Source organism: Lytechinus variegatus, chromosome 2 (assembly GCF_018143015.1).
Source record: "Lytechinus variegatus isolate NC3 chromosome 2, Lvar_3.0, whole genome shotgun sequence".
In the NCBI taxonomy this organism is placed as follows: Eukaryota; Metazoa; Echinodermata; class Echinoidea; order Temnopleuroida; family Toxopneustidae; genus Lytechinus; species Lytechinus variegatus.
Window position 1 is genome coordinate 83,649,041 of NC_054741.1, and position 20,215 is coordinate 83,669,255.

General features: G+C 36.5%; 1 protein-coding gene across 1 annotated transcript in view; it reads left to right on the forward strand.

Moving 5' to 3' along the window:
* The first annotated feature begins 9,667 nt into the window (after positions 1-9,667).
* The window catches only part of LOC121406990, a 28,854-nt gene continuing 18,306 nt past the window's right edge, over positions 9,668-20,215 (forward strand). The window contains exons 1-4 of the mRNA XM_041597863.1: positions 9,668-9,760; positions 9,913-10,021; positions 11,281-11,392; positions 15,679-15,772. Coding sequence (XP_041453797.1) covers positions 9,668-9,760; positions 9,913-10,021; positions 11,281-11,392; positions 15,679-15,772 — 408 coding nt within the window. The remainder of the gene's footprint in view (positions 9,761-9,912; positions 10,022-11,280; positions 11,393-15,678; positions 15,773-20,215) is intronic.

Sequence of the window (20,215 nt, forward strand, 5' to 3'; positions counted from 1 at the left end):
TATTGATTTTCATCAGTGATGCGAGAAGAGACGTCTTAAAACCCTAGTGCTATCAACCAAAGACTACATCTACATGTATAGGGATCATGGACATTGTGCAGAGCTATTTATCCTGAATGTTTTGTGGTTCAAAGAGAAATCCTCAAATTTGCCTTCACACCTGCTCAAGGAGTAAAATATCTTATTTATGACAAATTGGTGCAGACCCCAAAATAAATTATTTTATTGCCAAGACATATTATTTTGAGCTGCATCAAATTTGAAATCATATCCATAGGTGAATTCCTGGTGAAAGGGTGCACTTACTATGCTACCACTCTTAATTTCTTATTTTGAACATATCTACTTTGTAATTTGTAGTTGATTTGTTAGGGGATGTTCTTAATCCTTTGCGTTCACTACAATACTTCTTTTGGATTTGGATGGAATTCGATTCATGATCAGAAAAGAGTATTTTCTTAATCAGAGTGGTGTGAAAGCACATATTCAACAGATGAGAAGCAGGAACTGAAAAGGACCATCCTTTGTTTGTCAAGGCATTGGGTAGGTTTGGTCAATGAGATGTCCAGACCTATTGTTCCAAACTGATACCCATGGTATGACATCATTTTATGTTCTTGGTGTTTAACATGCACCTAGTCTGTCATTTCAGTCTCAGAAACTTAATTATCTTATGGGGGGGATAATATTCTTCTAGAGCAGACATTTTAATTCAAACTAAGCTCAGTTCGACAGCACAGGCCTATAGATGCTATCAATGAAATATTATGCAACTAAGTTTCAAAAAAAATATTTTTAGTGAAAGTTTATCAATAACTTCACGCCTTTCATTGAAACATTCCACTAAAATTCCACAAGGTTTGTTCATTCCCTTGTTTGTGAATTTATTTGCCTTATGGAGCATTTGTGTTATAATGGAAAGGCATTGATTACACCAGACGAGGATTTGTTCGAAAAAAAAAAGAATGTAGACAATGAAAAACAAAGTCTGTCTGAGCAGTCTAGAAGATCAGACTGTTTGTGCATCTGAAGTGTTTTGAAAAATGTCACTCAAGCGTGAGAAGGAAAGGGGAATTCATTCATGGAAAACATCTTTAAGGAACAAGAAGTTAACAGGAAAAAGAATAGTGAGCAGATGCTACAGTTCTAGACTCAGCCACCAGATATCTCTGGAAATATTTCAAAGATTCTTGCAGGATACACACAGGAATGGATTATTTGAAGGCTTGGCACTTTTTAGACAGTCCTTTTAGCTGTAGACCCTTAGCATGGCAGGCCTCAGTATCATATTGAATGAGTGGGCAGGCACACTTTATATCAGACCAAACTGTGACGTCAAATGGTGGTTGCATGAAGCCTTGTTGCGGAACAGTCACCTTCTCTCACTACATTGGCTGAATGTAACATGGATAGCAGTGGGGCTTGTATTATCTATGCAGTGTCTCAAAAAGGGATATATTTAGCTTTGTTTGCTTCTACGTGGAGATTATGTTGCATTTCATTTTCAAGTCAATATTACGAGTGAGTAATCATGTATTTTTATTCCCTTTAGGAATTGGTCAATATGTGTGTATGGATTCTTGATTTTGACATGCAATTTATGAATGCCATTTTCATAAAATTTCCTCTTGCCTTGACTGTTACATGTATTAGTATCATCTACTCACTGGTATAACATTCTTTTGGATGTAAATGACACCATCTTTGTAACAATGCAGGTAGATTGCACCTTTGAACAAGTCACCTTTAGTTCTACTAACAATGGTAGTCAAATACTCATTTTGCTGTGTCATTGTCCTGCTTTCTTATAAAATGACCAAGGCTATATACCATTTTAATGGTAGCTACATGAAAATTTAAATTGTGCAGTATGCATTCCTCATTGACAGCAGCGAAGGAGGAAGGTTACATTATGTACTGATAATGTTCTCATATCCCATGGTGGATTTTTTAAAAGGATAATTGTAATTTGAGGATGGAAGAATGCATATTTCTTTCACATTGACCACCCGTGCCTAGCTAGGAGGCTTCTAGAGAGTAAAAATCATTTACTAACGTAAGGTTGCTCTCAACGTTACAGACGCACGCGTCTGTAATGTTGGCTAAGAACAATAGGAAACAAGATGGCGGCGTAAACATCGGACAAGTCTCTTCCGTCTTTCAACAATATTTCTCTCATTTTTTTGATGAATTCTTGTTCAAAAATTACACGAGAGCGTAGAATTGTCAGAAATGAAGTTTTATCCCATGTACATGATTTAGGGCTAGATCTAATAGAAGGAAAGTAGAAATCTCGGGGGTGAAAGTTTCAGGTTTTGGCTTCCGTTGTATGGGTCAATGAGAAGGAAGACCTGGCTTCGTATGAGAGTAACCTTACGTTAATAATTTTTACTCTCTAGAAGCCGCCTGGCTACCCGTGCCTCCCATTACCATGGCCCCATACATAGAAACTTCATAATGCTTGTAGATCTACATAAATTTGTAGGTCTAATCACGTGTAGTGTAGAATCGGCTTGTGAAAATGAACTAAAATCGTGAGTGTATATATCCCATTTAGGTATCATCATAAAAATAGTTGAACATGGAACAAGAAACGGTCAACCAAACTTGGGATAACAATTTGGATTGATGTGGATATAATTTAGATTTTTAAAATTCTTGCCTATCAAAATGTATCCTTCATGCACACTAAGGGTTAAAAGGACAACTGGTTTCTGCCAATGACGGATAAATCAATATATTACAATATACCACCTGCTTGAAATATTTCCAGTTATTCCGATTCTTTGGAGGTTTGAATATTTTTTAGGTTCAAATAGTACTAGCAGAGCAAAATTATTTTTGCGGGGGGGGGGGATAGGGTAGAGGGAGAGGCTATGCATGTAAGTAATTTTTTCTTAAATGCAAAATTTTGTTGGTTCCTTAATTTTTTTGAGGGGATACAATTTGATATTGTATTAAAAGAAATTATTTGAAGGGGAGTCCAAGTAGAAGATAAAATCCATTTTTTGAACAACTCAAGAGTGATTAGGAAGCAACCTTAACACATGTACAGTACTACATTTCACCCCAAAATTCATGCAAGCCTCTCGCCTACTGGGAAAGAATAATTCAACACAATGAATTCATCCGCTTTCCTCCCAATTCAAAATTGAATCAGCTTTAGAAACTTTAACTGCTTTTGATATGACCCAATCTCAGAAAGTATAATGATGTGCATGCCATGGAGTTAAATTCCTGTAGGACTGAAAAATAAAGAAATTACAAACAGGATGCTTGTATAGCTAACATCCTTCACTACCATTCTGCCAGGTATGTCTTTTGTATACAGTATAGCACTGCAGAGTATACCATCACTCCCCAGCAGTACAACAGCACAGTGCACACAGTTTTTGAAAGGTTATCCGCCCTTCTAACTGCCAATGGCATCATGAGGTTCGAGCAATGGAAGTCCGTAGGCTTTGTGCACCATCAGTTTTTTCATAGATTTTAGTTATAGTGATGGGTATATACCACTGTTGCCCTTCACCGTTACCCCATTGGAGCCCCGTCTATTTTTTTCTGCAATCCTGATGAATGGTATGACGTGTGGAGGGATAATGCAGGCTAACGCTGACCAAAGGTTTCTTGGCATAAGCCCAACTCGCGTGATTTGCGGCACATGGGGTCAACTATTGCTGCCAGAAAACCTTTCAAATTTGTGTCCATTGAACTTGACTTTTTCATATTTTAGTGGTGGTATAATACAGTGATTGCTCTGACTTACATCGGTATGTATCCAGATTCAATTTTATTTGATATTTCTGCATTTATGTTCTCTTTGATAGTGTAGCGTTTGTAGGTCGGGTCATGGATGGCTACAAGAAAGTGTTAATCGTTCGTTTGCACTAGGCATAGTGACTTGCATTTCCAATAGCCTTTGCACTATGAAGAATAGGCTGTTTCCATCACACCATTCATATACATTTATATATATATGTAGAGGCTTATATAGGCCTATATGTATTTTTATAATGATGGAAGGAATCTGATCTTTACTGGATATACTTGTGATCAATTTGAAATATATGGAGTATTGTAGGAGATGGACAGCATGAGTTAAAGATAGGGTATGAATATATCCATTTTGACCATTTTATGCCAAGTATTAACAGAATTCATTTTATCTGAATGAATTTCATCAGGCATTGATTTGATAAATAAAGCATAATAGATTATACAAATGCTGTACGATGCTGTAGGTTTGTTTTTTACTTCGCTTTGGCACTTAAAGATGTTAATCACTTTTGAATCTGATTTATTAACCTTGTCTCTTCATTTTAAATCTTTAATTACCATTGTGCTATCCTTTAACCCATTCTCAGATATTTCTGTTCTCTTTGAGCTGTATTCCTTGTGTAATTATCAAACGAAATGATCTCATAAATTTTAAGAAAACTCAGCTTACGACATATTCTTCACATGCCCATTTAGATATAAGTACAAAGGAAATACGATTTGATTTCCTGTTCTACTGAAAGCCAACAATAAAATTCACCTCAGCACACACGACTGACTTAACTTTGTACTCCATAGGGGCAGAAAAAGGGCAATGGCATATTTTTCATTTCATTTTTTTGTCATCAGTTAATGGAATATTTTTTTGAATATATAATGAAAGTTTGCTGTACAGCGCCGTTAGAAGTGTTTGGAATTCTTCATGAGAAGTCATTGAGAGGCAAATATATTATTAACTTTATATGCCTACATCCAAGGTATATCTTTTTTTTTCTTAAAATTGTGTGCATGTACTTATAAAGCCCATCTAAAGCTTTGGTAAAGCATTTATAAATTTGAATTGTTCTTGAGGATCTCAATATAAAGTGTAGTGACTGGTGATTTTTCTTTTCATGCATTGATTATTTTAGAAACTTGAATATTGATTTTTTTTAATATACTTAGCCATCTCTCCAATGTGTTCTATTTTTCTTTTGAAAGGGACCTTTTCTACTTACCCTAGCAACCTTTTCTACTTACCCTAGCAACCTTTTCTACTTACCCTAACAAGCTAATTCTGTGAATGATCCTTTAACATAATAATTATTTTAGTTCTATGATGGAGGCCATTCACTGGAATCTATCAGTCATCTGCAAGTTGTCTTCCTATAGATTTCTATCCAGTCTGCAATTTACAGATATTTTTTTTATTTGGTGGTTTTCATAATTTCCCAGAAATCTTTCTTTTTACTTGAATATATTGATTTGGAAAGACTTTTGATCTCCCTTTCTATTGGTATGTTATTCTCATCAACAGGAATCTACTTCCATGAAACTATACAGGAATTATTTTCACTGGTATTCAGTTGCACACGGAAATTCTGCCTGGCAACATAGTAAATATTTAATCTGTTGTATGTTTTTATATCAAGTAATGCATTCTGCAAATCATATTGAAATGTTAGGGTTTTTTTTTCATATTCAGTACCTGAACAATATATACATGTAGCTACATGCACTTATCATTTTGTACTTTTCTTCTATGAAACTCCTGTACTGTAGCAAAGCAACCAACATTCTGCTTCAAATTGCAAGGGCATATCTTGTTTGATGAGTAAAGATCTGGGCAGTGTTGCCAGAAGCATCTTGTCTCTGATTTTTCACTAACAAGTTTGGCTTTGAGCCAATCAAATGCAAAGATTTCAGTAGATTATAACAGTTTTCAGTGAAATTCACTATTTGTTTGTTCCATGGTTTCTTTTGTGTTGGTCATTCCTTTGTCTACTTGATGTGGCGTGAGATCAAATACAAGGCAAAACTTCATTTGATTGTGATTGATGGTAATACCAGCAGGAAATATGTTCCTTACACCATGGTCACATTTGTTCTACGGCGGCCGTACGGCGAGTCGAAAACAGCCGTTTTAACATTTTCGTACCAGCTAAACATAGGTGGTCTGAATAAAAATGAATAAAACGGCTGTTTTCGACTCGCCGTACGGCCGCCGTAGATCAAATGTGACCAGCAGGTATGTTCCTTACACTGGCTACACCATATTTAACATTGATTTTACTGATGACATATAATATCGCCTCTCAAACGATGGTCGGTGGCCTATTGGTTGCTGTGGAACTATTCAAGGGGCGCTGCAAGAAGTAATCAATGCTATATTTTGAAAGATAAAGTTGTTATGTGTCTAGTGTGGAACAATTCAAGGGGCGCTGCAAGAAGTAATCAATGCTATATTTTTAAAGATAAAGTTATGTGTCTAGTGTTGAAAGACACAAGAGCTTGAAATTACATTAAATTAAAGGGGATGAATTAGAGTTCACAATATTATCCAAACGAATGCACATGTTGGCACTGATTTTCCTGTTCAATATCTTTCTTGCTTTTCTTTTGAAAGTTCACAAAACGGCAGTGCTGCTCCGTTTTGCTTGAATTTAAACGATTTTTCATCAATTTGTCACTGCTCTTCAGTCTTCAATCAGTACAAGTATTGCATATCAGTGAGGCAGCTAGGGTTGTCTTGTCACCCCTTAAGCTATCCAACATAGATGCTCAAACTCGTTTATGAACTTGAATAGAGTTTAACGACTCCTCACATTCATGTTATTCAAATCATACGCACCACACCATTGAAATCCCTAAGCTCTAAACATATTGGGAAATGTCAAAGAGATGTAATGTAATTATTCTCTCATCTTTTCAAATCTCTCTCCACGGCAAACAGCGCGTCACTATCTCCAATCCCTGCCTTTTCAGTCAGATCAAGGAATCATGAAATGTCTCTTCATGTCAATTAAAAGGTCTTTGCTCTAAATACCAGATGGATATTGTGTTCTTTTGTGCCAGGTGTCATGCAAGTTCAGAAAGTCATTGCCCTTGAATAGATTCATGATGTCATTGATCCTCTGTGAATGTTACTCTTCGTTGCAAAGCCTTTCCATTGTGCTCTTGCCTCTCTCTGTTGGGTGTATGTGTGTGCGCTGCGCTGGAGTTCAACAGCGCCGGTTTCGCTTACGTTCAGGCATGTGCTATGTCAATGGCCTCTAGGCTCCGCTATATGTTTCTTCCATTTTCCTCCTTCCGATCTAGGTTAATAAAGGTCGGAAACTATTCTACTGGATCATTCATTTTATCTTTAAAACTCTCCTTTATACTATACTAGTAGTAATCAACAGGAAATTAGAATTGGAAGATCCGGCATATTAACATCATTGGGTGAACCAGAGTATCAAAGTAATTTATATTCACCTTCACGTTAGATATACATGTATGATTATATGAAAATGAATAAAAGGAAATAGGATTGTTCACATAGCCAAATCTATTTAGAAATATCTATGGATTTTTGTAAGACCAAATTCACACTTGGATCCACCTGTACCAAAATTTGCCATTTACATCATATGTCATTGCCATGAGTTTTGTCTATGGTAAAATTCCACAACGGCCAGCTTAAAGATCAGTACTGACGACACAGAAACGTTGTTAGTGCTAACAGTATGCTAACACAGGACCTGTTACAACCGGTAATGTGGCAGCGATGCCTAATGTTACAACAATGCATTACTTACACATTAAAATAAATGTTTTGACTTCACAATCCGAATGATGTGACTGGGCTTACTGTTAGTGCTCTGTTAGGCTAACGTTTCTGTGTGGCCGGCACAGGGCTCTTCGGTATATAAAGGCCATACTAATTAGAATATTGACAATCTTTTAGTCAAACGTTAGAGGGGTAAAACTTTTTTGGGAAAAGAATTGCATGGTAACAACATAGGTAGTGATATAGTGCAAAATTCAATTCATAACCTAGTGAGACGATATTTCAGATGTTTTGCTTCCAAAAATTAATTGTTGTAGTACCAAATTATCCAATTTTTTCCTGTTTTCTTAATACCTAAGGCTCTCCCAGTAATATCCACAATAATAGATTTGTGCCCCAATTTACTTTTCCATACTTGCCTCAGTAAACCTGACAATGGCATGAATTATGGCATCTGTTTGCTAACACAACCTTCTCAGAATTGGGGTCAAGTTCGCAGAAGATTTTTTTGGCAAGATTTCAAAGAGTGTAAGAGCCAACCCACCTCAGTGATTAATGAGTCATTATATAAAACTGAGAAAGTTGGTTCCTTTTTTTTATGAGAGAGAGAGAGGGGGAAGTATAGCGGTTAGTTACTTGCCCCATTTTTTAGAGCAAAATAACACTTTTGAGCCCAAGAAAAAACGTCCTTGACCTGACTACAATGTACACTCACTATTGTGCCTTCCCCTCTCTCTCTCTCTCTCTTCCATCTGCGTCATCATCTCGTTGACCTGAGGTTCACCTGAATGAGGTCAATTCTAATTGTTAGGGAGAAAGGCAGCAGGAGTAAGTTGAAACTGGAGTAGATCTTTTCCACGTGTATAGCACAAGGTTTGTGCGTGTACGTTTGTATAGGAGGCTATGTATGTAGGAGCCATTTTGTCATGGTTGCTGTGGAAAGCATGTATTCTCTCAAAATGCTGCAGCTGCACTACACTGCCGTGTAGTCAAGATTTTTCAAATCGGCAAGAACATGACATTTCAACTATATTCCAGAAATAAACCTTGCACAAGGTTGTAGGCTGGGCTATTCAACATTTTTGTAGAATTGATATTACTTTGCCACTAATTTCAAGTTGTGGAAGTGTACTTCTAAACTTGTGCAGAATGATTCATGATAACAAAAGGGATTACAACACTAGACCTATTTCTTTCCAAGAAAAAACTTTTTTATTTGTTAATTCTGAATGTTAAGAATATTGTTTATATTAGAACTGTTTCAGATAGGAGGGATGTGGGTTTCTGTCATCTCTTTGGATGTATTTTCCTTTGGATATATTGATTTCTGAGTTTGAAATTGATATCATTTGGTCTTCCTTTGTTGCAGACATGGCTTTAATTACTCCCAGTTGCTCGAGAATGATTTCTCAGTTATAGTATGCGAATGCTATGCCACTGTCCTACACCTTTTAAAGGTCACTTCATCACATGTAATGTTCACTAATCAATGGTTTGGAAATTTGCAATTGTAGATTGTATGAGTTTTTATACAGACTTTGTTTTCCTTTACTCTGTGTTGTTGTCATACCAGGTGGGTGTTTCATAAAGCTGTTGGTAAGTTAAGAGCAACTTTAAGAACGACTGGTGATCCTTTCTTGTTGTAAATGGTTTATGCCAAAATGTTCATTGGCAATGGTTTAGAAATCAGGAATGAAACATGTAGACAGTTTAAATTACTCGGTTTTGTGATATGGTAGATCCCCCCCCCCTCGAATCCCCATTTTGGGGAATTTCCACCTGAAATCTAGCTCTCTGATTTACAGTAAGTGTTCTCAACAGAGAAAAGGTGAAACCATCATTTGAACTAATGCATTTTACAACAGCTTTTCTCATTTGTAGCCCCAAAAAGGTTAAGTGAGACTGTGCCTTAAGTTGGATGATTGACAAGAGAAGAAACAAACCTTGGTAGCCATGGATGATGATTGTGGTCAACCACAGATGAAGAAATGCATTCTTGTTAATCCTTTCATCATCCTGATCAAAGACAATTGTTTGTCTTCAATCAATCTTCATGCTTAACCTTGATGATACCAAGCTAGCCTGGCTAGGGCAATTGTCAGAGGAGTTTTTTTTTCTATTATTGAGGGTGTTTGGTTGATGACAGGTCTAAAGAATACCACTGCTACAAATAGATTTTGCAAGGGTAAAGCCATAGTCACACTGGTGATACTGACTCCAGACCAACCAAAGGTATTACCTTTATCTCCAATGACATACTGTCTTGTCGGTTATGTTGGTGAGACTGGGTTTATTGATGAGCTAGGACCAGTGACAAACTGGAGTCATTGCCATGTATATTAACATTAATGCAGCATACATGAATCTGGAAAGTGGGAGGTTAGACTTCTGTGCATGAATGGTATGGGAGATACGAGAGGATTCACCGTCCACAGGAAACATGGACCAAGTTTGTAAAACAACAAGAGATTTCATTGGAGGCAACTGAATCAAGTAATATCTGTTATAAAAATGGAATGTTGTCTGGATAAGTTTTCTTGCATATGATTTCTGCTTACCGTAAGTAACGGTGTATTAACCGCACCTTTTTCTCGGCGGGGTAGAAGCAAAAGTCGGGGGTGCGGTTTATACACGGTGACGGGTCTGAGCCAGCCCGCCGTAACCCCTCCCGTACATGTACGATGTCTGCCAGTTCACAACACATCGAGTGGCCGGGCGTAGCCGCCCAGGCAATGTCGTTTAGAGGGGTATGAGCCGCGGGTAATGGGAAGCAATTATTGCAATATTACTTAAATGGTGTCCATAACAAACGCACTCACTTTCATGACACTAATTTTGACTTTATTCTCGATTCAAAGTAGTGAAGTTCCCTGACTAATTTAAAAGAGACGCCAAGCATACTCGGTAATATTTTGTCACCGCTGAGCGAGAGTTGAGTGAGCTTAGAGATTGCGTTGTAATGTGGTTACAGTGCTAGTGCGACTTAAGCTGGCGCTATTCAAAGTCCCGTTTCGCGCCAGCTTGTTTTTTTCTTTCCTGTTTGCTTTTCATAAGATACCATGTCAACCACGCACGAGAGAGACGGCACGAAGCCGTAAAAAACAACTGGAAAAAATGTCAATTTCTTTGTTTCTTAAACCTTCCTATAATCCCGTATCCAAAATTCATGCTAAGACATCAAATTTCTGAAAGTGATTTTGAGATTGTGATGCAAGAAATGTGAATGTTTCTTCCTCCTACGCTGGGAAAGACAGATCATAATTTGATAAGATGTACTGGCATGACTTGTACTGTATCGTAGTTTGCAATGTAATGGCAGTGCTGTGTGTGTAGACTGTGACTGTGAGGTGAGCGAGTGTGTAAGTTGCCAATATTGGCGGGACCGTTCTTTCTTTCTAACATTTGTAGATGAATTGATCAAGAACAGCATATTTCTGCATACCGGTAATCTCTTTGGATACTTTAAAATCTTAAAAGCTTAGATTTTGTTTCTCCGTACCTCAAATATGCATGTAAATGTGAGAAGATTTTTTTTTTTTTTTTTTTTTTTTTTAGTCCAAAGTTGGGGGTGCGGTTAATACACGGGTGCGGTTAATACACCGTTACTTACGGTATATTTTATGAAACTAGCAGTCGTGGTAAGAGCACTTCTTAACCATCTGAGTGGTGGAAAATAAAGAGCTTTTCGGTTTATCATCTTCTGAGTTGACATTAAAATTGATGTCCTATTTTATTTTTTGTCTTTTGTGCAGGACTAAATACAATCAGCAAGAAGCTTGGTCTAAGACTGCTAGCACCACGGAAGAAGATCAATGTCCTTCTAATTGGTAATCACTCAGCAGGAAAGAGTTCCTTTATCAATTGGTAAGAGTGTCTTCTTTCCCCCTGGGGTTGTTTCTCTTATGGTCCTCCAATGTGACCAATGTATTGCTGTTCTGAAAGAGTAGCAATAGATTATGCCTGTAAGAATTTATGTTTAATTAGTAATTGGTTTGATTTGCTTTTAGTCAAATTACTGTCAATTTAGTTGTATTTACAATTCTCTGTTAAAGAATTCAAAATGATATAATAATTGCACAGAAATAGGATTGGTTCATGCTAAGTTGTAAGATTCCTGTAGAATGTAAAAATGTCAATTTTACTGTTGCTAAACCTGTTTTTAAATATACTGATCACAAGGGATTTTATGCTTTTTGCTTCACATGCAGAATTACTTTTTCAAAATAAAATTGTTTCCTTCATTTATTGAATTGGCTTTTCATGGCATGTAGATGAGAAAGATGGGTCGCGTAAAAGTTCTCTGAAAGAAAATAAAGAAGGAAAAATCAAATCATTATTATTGAATTGCAGGATAGTGCAAAACGAAGCCATACAACCAAATTCATTATTATTTGTCTGGTGATACACATATGGATTCATCTAACAATTATGTTTATGATTTGTCTCCTTACATTGACCACTTATATGGTTTACTATTACATAAAGTATGCTCTTGAATGCTCTTTATTGTTTGGTCTGACTTTGAGGTATACTTAAAATTAATCTCAATTATAAAATGATACCATGAATAAAAGCCATTATCATCTGTAAAGAGTGTTTTTGCCATACATTAAAAACACATTTTGGTCTGCATCAATTGCCTGTGCAGTATCAGAGCCTATCCCTAAAATGACCGAAATCTGACGAATATCCCATAAGCTCCTGTACAAAAATTGACATTGAGACCATATTCAAGATTCTAGTGGGCATGCGCAATGAAAGCGATGCGCAGCATAGATCTTAATTACGCTAATGACGTCATAATGAACTACATGTAAGTCGCATGTCAATGACCAAAATTGATAATTCCATAATGTGATAAGTGATATGACTTGTAAAATCAAATTTCTCCCTTTTTTGGGAGGGGGGTGTATAGATGATAATAATTATATTGGATGGCTTTATTTCATGAAATTCAATTTCAATTCATTTTCAATTCAATTTGGAAATATTCCAATTGTGAGGGCCAATATTCAACTCATCTGCGATTTGTGGATATTTTCCCAAACTCTTGGAATATTTCTTTTCTATTCTGAGCCATCCAATATGATATAATCTCTCAACAATAAACACCATTTCATTTTAGTTGAAGCTCTGTTTTTTTTTCATTGATAATCATATTTTCAATTGATTGCTGCATTGTGGTTTCATGACATTTCAACACACTTGTTATTTCTCATAATTCAGAGAGATTTGAGAGTAATAACATGGCTACCATAAAGTTCCATCTGATAGAAGAGTAATCTCCTTTATTGGCTAAAGTTAATAGTTTGAAAATTAGAATATGGACAGAACTTCACTATCTAGATTACCAAGTCCCTTAAATAAAAAAATATACAATTTCAGATGAGGAATAAACACTCAATTGCAATGTTTTAGTATACATGTTTGAAAACTGTGGTCTATTTTTGTAAAGTGTGTGAGGGTATTGTCTATATTGGCTTTTCATAGAGATGGCATCAAGGTGGAGTTAGCCAGGACAATTTCATATGATGGCTCTGGCTTCTGTATCAGAATCAATGAATCTCAATGGAATAACAAAAAGATCCAGAGAAAACAGAAAGTTATTTACTTGATATGATCATATACTACCAAGAAGCGTCCATGATATGATAAATGTGTTCTCCTCGATATGCTGACATTAAGTGCATGCCATACAGAAAGTAAAGCATGAACTTGTGAAGTATATCAGGTCAACCCTTGTTTGTGGGTTAAGGCCGATGCAAGGAGGGTCAAGATATTAAGGACAGTATTCAAGATAGCGATGACCTGTAATGTAGGCCATACTGGTTCATAAAGATGTTTGTGGTTTCTCAGTATTTTTTAGATGACCTATATTAGGTAATTGTAAGGTGTTCCAGTTGGTATTGTTCTCTTTCAAATAAATGAGGGGTTTCTCTTTTTTTCTTCTTCTGTAGGTCTTTTGATTCTGTAGAAACTCGCCACCCTTGTATCTAGGGGACTGAATGTTGTTGAACGGAATAACCACAGGCCTTGTCTTTGGGTACTCTTGGTCTTCCATTCCCCTCCTCCATAGCAATGACCTGCTTTCACTCTGATTGTACAAGCAAGGATGGCCCAAGGTTGTCTCAGATCAGCTCTGAGATGCCCCGAGCATGTCTACAGTGCATTATTTTGCTTCCAATTTTTTTAATGCCTTCTTTCAACATGATGAAAGTAGAGCATTACACAAGCATGCCCCAGACCCCATAGTCCTCCCTAAAATATATTTATTTGGTTTTCATTTTACGGCCAAAGCAGATGACCATTGACAATGCTGAGGTCAAGTAATAGAAAACAGATAGTATGCTTGAGGTAACACAGACAAGCCTTGAGTTGACCTGAATTGAATGGTCAAGGCTGTATGAGGTCTACCTGAGGACCAATACAGCTTAGTCTGATTAGACAGGCAATGTTTTCATGAGCTGATTCAAAGACTCTGTGGAGAATACAAGGAGGGGGTAAACCATTGTCTTTGAGTTTGATAACCCTGATAACAGATGGATATTTGCATAGCAGATTATATGATTATTGAGTATATATTGACTTGAGATTAGACTAGAGAGTTTAATGATACAGTTCCAGAGATTGCTTCAACAAATTAAGGTCTGATCAAAGAGACTATCATCTGGCAATGGCTAGTTCACAGCTAGCCATTGGCCAAACTGTGATGGTCAGTATTGCATTGCCTGGTAGTACACAGCATCATGGCATATCCGCTCTCATTTAATATTCTTTTGTAATACCTTGTCTGGCAGCATTCTCTGTAGGAGCACTAGACATTGGTCAGTTCTTGTGTTGACCGCCGAGGGGCGCTGTACAGCTGCATTGAGCTATGCATGTGTCCAGTTGGTCAGTGTGTATGTCCCCTGGACAAGAGGAGTTGAGTAGCAAGGCCATGTGAGGTTTGTGTCTATAGGAGAGCGAGGCTGGCTCAAGGCTCTCTCAGGTCAAAGCCTCTTAGGTGATGAAGATTATTAATCAAAAAATGCAAACTGACCATGTGACCAGGGCCATGAACGTGATTGGAGGACCCCTCACAGACTTTTGTTTTGTTACGTAGAGATATAGGCGGGAACTTCTGCTTATTTTAGTCTTTCGTATTGTGTTGAGCTTGAAGTGTGGTCACTCCATGCTTCTGCTTTGGCGTGTATTGCATGGGATGCTTCGGCCATATCGGTTGGCCATTGCGGTGGCGATAGTGGAGCAACATAATCTTTCCTTTTCAACATTTTTGTTCCTTCTACGGGCTTGATCTGTTACCACAACCTTGGTGCTTCATTAGTGCAAGTGCTTGGATCAACTTGACCTGAAGTAAATTATCCCAGGTGCTGTGATAATTGTTACATCTCTTTTTATTTACAAGTGCCTTTGTCTTCTGCTTGGAGTTTTTGGAGGGGTAATTGAGGAGACAACGCCCATTTCATTTTCGGATGTAGCTTCACGATCGTTACAGGAATACTTTGCCTGGTCTTTTTATAATGTTGCGGAAATGAGATAATCATCCGTGGCCATCAGGTTTTCAAGTTCAAGACTATGCTGAAATACTATCTTGTATTGTTTGCCGTCATTGATTTAGGATGACAGGGATATTCTGTAGTAACGGTATGAATGTGTTATTAGTTCGAACTATTTATGCTGTTTCCCTAATTTGATTTTTTTTCCATGTATCCAAATCACTTTTTTTATTTTAGGAACCCTTTTGATTCTCTTATAATTTCTTAAATGAATTGCATAATATCAATCATTAATGAAAAGATCATAGAATGGTTAATGCCTTTGACTAACACAATTCTTAAATATTTATAATTAAACATTTTTGAATGTTTATCAGTAGTTTTCATCAGGGATGATAATGATGTATTCATGACAATGTGATATCAAATTTAGTATTGTATAATAGACTTTGCATGTTGAATAAAGGATATACAAAACAGTGCATTAAATATCTTGATAATTCAGTTATATTATGCATTTGTTTGCCTTATCTCTCTGCCCCTCTCACTTTTATTCTCGCAATTTGTTTCTATGTCTGCGTCACTCCTGTTTTTCTTTTTGTATTGCTTCCCTGACTCAAACTTTTTATGTTTTTTCTTTTTTTTTTTCTGTAGGTATGTTGAAGAACATGTTCAAAGGACGGGAGTTGCCATCGAGACCCAAGGTTTCTCCTTCATCACTAGTGGACGTAAACGGGAGTCACTCACTGTAAGAATTGTCACCCCCCTTCTCTCTTTTTCGCTTTTTGAGCATGCAGCAACATTTTCTTTCATTAACAATATGTCCAGAGGGCCTGAAATCCACCAGTTAAGAATTTTCTTTTACTCTCCACTCTCTATTTATAGATTTGGATTGTCTATAATTGTGGAATTATAATTCCCTTTGGTCAAATTATTTAGTCATCTGCAACATTGTCATAGCAATACTAGGGTCTTTGAGGAAATTTGGTTGAAACCCAATATCACTTTTTTTGGCCTTAATTTCTTTTAATATTCACCTTCACTGCTGTTTAGCATTAAACCAAGAAAGTATGAATCTTTTTTAAAACTTCAATTTGTATTGTGAAAACAATACACTTGGTAGATTAGATTATTTTTCAGAATCTTCCCGATCGTAGCATTTTGCGTGGAATTTTAACAGTTGGGCAGACCACGGAAACTGCGGCTGGGTCATATGGAAATAGTGAAATGGACATTGTCTGTTGTTAGCTACCAACCAGCGCTCTGACCATTCTAGCGATCATCCTATTGGTCACTTTCCAGCGTGGGGTCAGTCTAGCTCAGAATGACTTGTGTGAGTCCATTAGCAATCGTCCAGGCTTCTCTGAGTGATAGGAATGAGTGAGCAACTGACCATTGGCTTGGCTTGTCCAGCTAATGGTCAGTAAGCCACTCCCTCTGCTGAATGAATAATTAACCGGCAGTGAAGGTCAGGTTTTCAAAAGGTGATGACAAATTAGTGCAGTAACCTTTACCACATTTTTGCCCTCATTCTTGATACCATTTTTGCCTCTTTCATTAAGTTTTACTCAAGGGCATTCATTTAGTCAAAATCTTTACAAAACTGCCCCAAATCCCTGTAGAAAGAGATTATTGAGAGTTGTATAGTTGGTATCTTTTTCATCCAATTTCATCAGTTTTTTTTTATTCTTTTAAAAATAAAAACCATGAATTTGTGCTATCAAATCCATTTCATATTGACTTTCCTTGATGCATTATGACTAAAGTTGATTATTGGTATCATTATAGATGAGAAAATGCCATTTCTGAAAACAGCAAATCAACATTCAAATTTGATTCATTTATTAAAATCACATTGAAGGATATCTTTACATGTATTTGTACACCAGTTTTAGAATCCAAAAGAATATTTGCTTTTAATATTTTGATTTACTTTTTTAAAAAGTCCCTTCCATATTGCTTGCATTATTCCAATTTGAAGGGGATGCATCCACATCTATTACAATTATTTAGCAAATATGATCTAGTGATGTAGGCCCTATGTGATTGGTATCTTTAATACTTCTCACATGTTTATTTCTGGAGTTATTTAGCCATTTCTGAACAAATTATGCACAAACTATGTCACCTGACTTTTAAATTGGTAGTCCTCTTCTGGGATGTTGTGAGTCTTTAAATCCCAGATTTTTCAAGTTTTTTAAATTTTTCATGATTTTTTATGTGACATATTTATTCAGGGATGAATTTTTGAGGCGTCTGAGTGTGTTCACTTATACCACTATAGGTGCCTACTGCACACCTAATACTAATCACGCTCTTCATAAAAAAAATGAAAAAAGAACATCAGCCAATCTGTCATAGTAACAAAAAATGGCTTCATTTAATGATGACAAGATGTTATTAAGAGGGTTCTAGATAAGTTTGTGCATTCTATAAACCATCTAGAACCCTTTTTAACATCTTTTCCTTATTTAAGTCAGCATTTTGTTTTGCCAGATGCATTCTTGAAAAATATGGATGCACATGTGCCAAAATGTTCTAAGAATACTTTTAAACTCATGAGTTGAGTTTCTAGAACCCTAATTAATGATTAATTTAATATAATTTGCTATTTTTTGTTATTAGAATACATTATACAGGCATATTTGTGTTTTTTCTTTTGCTTCTTTTTATTTAGTAACATTTAATTTTGAATTTTTCTCTTCATAATGCCTTTATGTCTATCAAAGTTTGCACCAGATTTCTAAAATTCCACACTGATGGGGAGGGCACCTTCTCCCCTTCCCCTTATTTTATCGTATATCATATTTTTAATTTCATTATGGGGGGGGGGGCTATCCACCTAAACCCTGCTCTCTTCCCAGCTGACTCCACTGTACTATTTCCCACCCCCCTACCCCCCCCCCAAAAAAAAGACTTGACATGTGAAATGCTGAAGAGGGATTATCTTATCTTGTATTAGATTCTATATCAGGGTTACTGAGATGAATGTCCTTGCCTTTATATGTATCATTTGGCTGAATAGCAGTATGGATAACAGAGAAACCTGATTAACATTCATGTCTTTAATGTTTGCTGGCCAAAATGACCCCCCCCTCCCTTCCAATGCAAACTGATCATCAAGGTTGTCTGGCTGGCTGGTCAGAAAGATAGCTGGCCTGGACTGTCACTGGACATTGCACTATATAGCTATTCATTATATCATGACTGGCATGTAATGTCAAGCAACTGGACGAATCCATTTAAACGCCCCATCCAAGGATAGGGGAGGTTAGCAGACTTATTCTCAGAGCGTAGGGGTAATTAGTGCCATGTTTCTATGTGTATTGTATTCCCCTTTGATATCATTGATGTAAGGGATAAATTAAACAATAAGATATAATAGAATAGGTTCATTGCCGACACCTGTTGTAAATGGAATAAATCATGATAGTAGTCATCTTAGATTTGATTTCGGACATCTTCGATCTTAATTAGATACAACATTTGTACTTTTTCAAGTAAAGCTTGAATATGCCCATCATAAATTTTCAGGGGCATTTGCACATTGCTGATAAAGGGTCTAGATGCCTTTAGATGCCTGATAAACAGGTAAACTTTTTAATACTCTGCGCCATGTCCTGATAAAAATGGGATGGGAAGGGGGTAGAAAAATGGGGATGATATTCATCGATAAGAAAATAAAACCAAATTAAAAAATATGGCATATGGAATGATGGCAATCTCTTCTGGAGCCATTATTCCAATGATAATAATTAAAACAAATCACATGCACAAATGCAGAAACTTCGCAAAAAAAAAAATCAGCAATAATTGGGAATCTCTATTCGGCTAGATAATCATTTGTATTTATGAGGATGTATAGCACAGCCTAATTTGACCAAATAGCCTATAAAGCACAATATTAAAATTAGAATTGATTTACAGTATCGTATCTTTAAATTGAAAATTAACAATCGACATTACCTTTAACAAAAAGCCATAATAACCAGCAACATATTTAGTAAACCCGATTTTCTCTCTCATTTGATCTACAATCAGACTAGTTCTTGCACCATGTCAAGATCTTTCCGGTAGCCAATAAAATGTCTCTCTGGGCTCACCTTTGTTTCAGGATTTTACAAAAGTCATTCCCATAATTCCTCCCATTACCTTAGTAGTTTCCTTAGTAGGAGCGTCCAAGTAAGAACAAGTTTCACCATGCTTGGCCAGGACAGGGTAGTCAGAAAAGTGCCTTTTAAGACGGGGCCTGGATGTGCAGATAGAAATGTATTGTAAAGTTTATGCATTCATGGCCTAGCATCATGTACTTGGGAAGATGCACAAGCCTATGTAGTATGCCTAGCAATTGAATCTTGAAACTTGTTGGAATGCTCGGGGGGGGGGGGTGGAGAAGTGCAGGTTTTCTATGTTCTCAGTATAAAAATCCATTAATGGTCCTTTTGATTTTCTGTGTGCATTTGCATTACAAGTATTAAAGGGATGGCATTGTACAATGTAGAATAATGAAGATACAACATTCTATTTTCACAATTCAGTAGTTTTGTGATGAGAGGTAGCTACCAAACTCCTCGTCATCCATACTAAAATGCAGTCAGACCATCATGACCAACTCAAAACTGAATGATGGTATGTCGTTGCTTTGGTTGGTGTGAAGTAGATTTTGCTTGTATGGCTATGGCATTATTGTTACCTCCAGACAAGTATTTATCACACACACAAGGATAGACAAATGTGATTATGCATGCCCCTCTTACAGTAATCCAACAAACACCCCTTCTTTAGATAATAGATCAACCTCACCTGCCAATCATTGAACAAACAGCCAATCAGGAGGTAGAATTGGACCTTCATGCACCAATGGGAAAGATATTTTTTTCAATAATATTATTACATTTAGAGGAGTGGGAATGGGTCATTTTTTCATTATCTTGAGCAGGAAGTAAGATAGAATCATAATTTTTATAAAAATGAGACCTTTAAAGAAGAAAATGAATTTATGCTCCAAGATTAAATCCTTGAAATCAGTTTATTACATCGAGGATGGAACCAAGGCTGAAATAAAATTACATGTTTGTCCATGATGTAACAGTGGAGGTGAATTAATACAAAATGCTAGAAACATGTTTCTATTCAGTCAAACACTGGTAATGGATGTTTTACTGTCAGTTCTATATTTTTAAAGTAATGC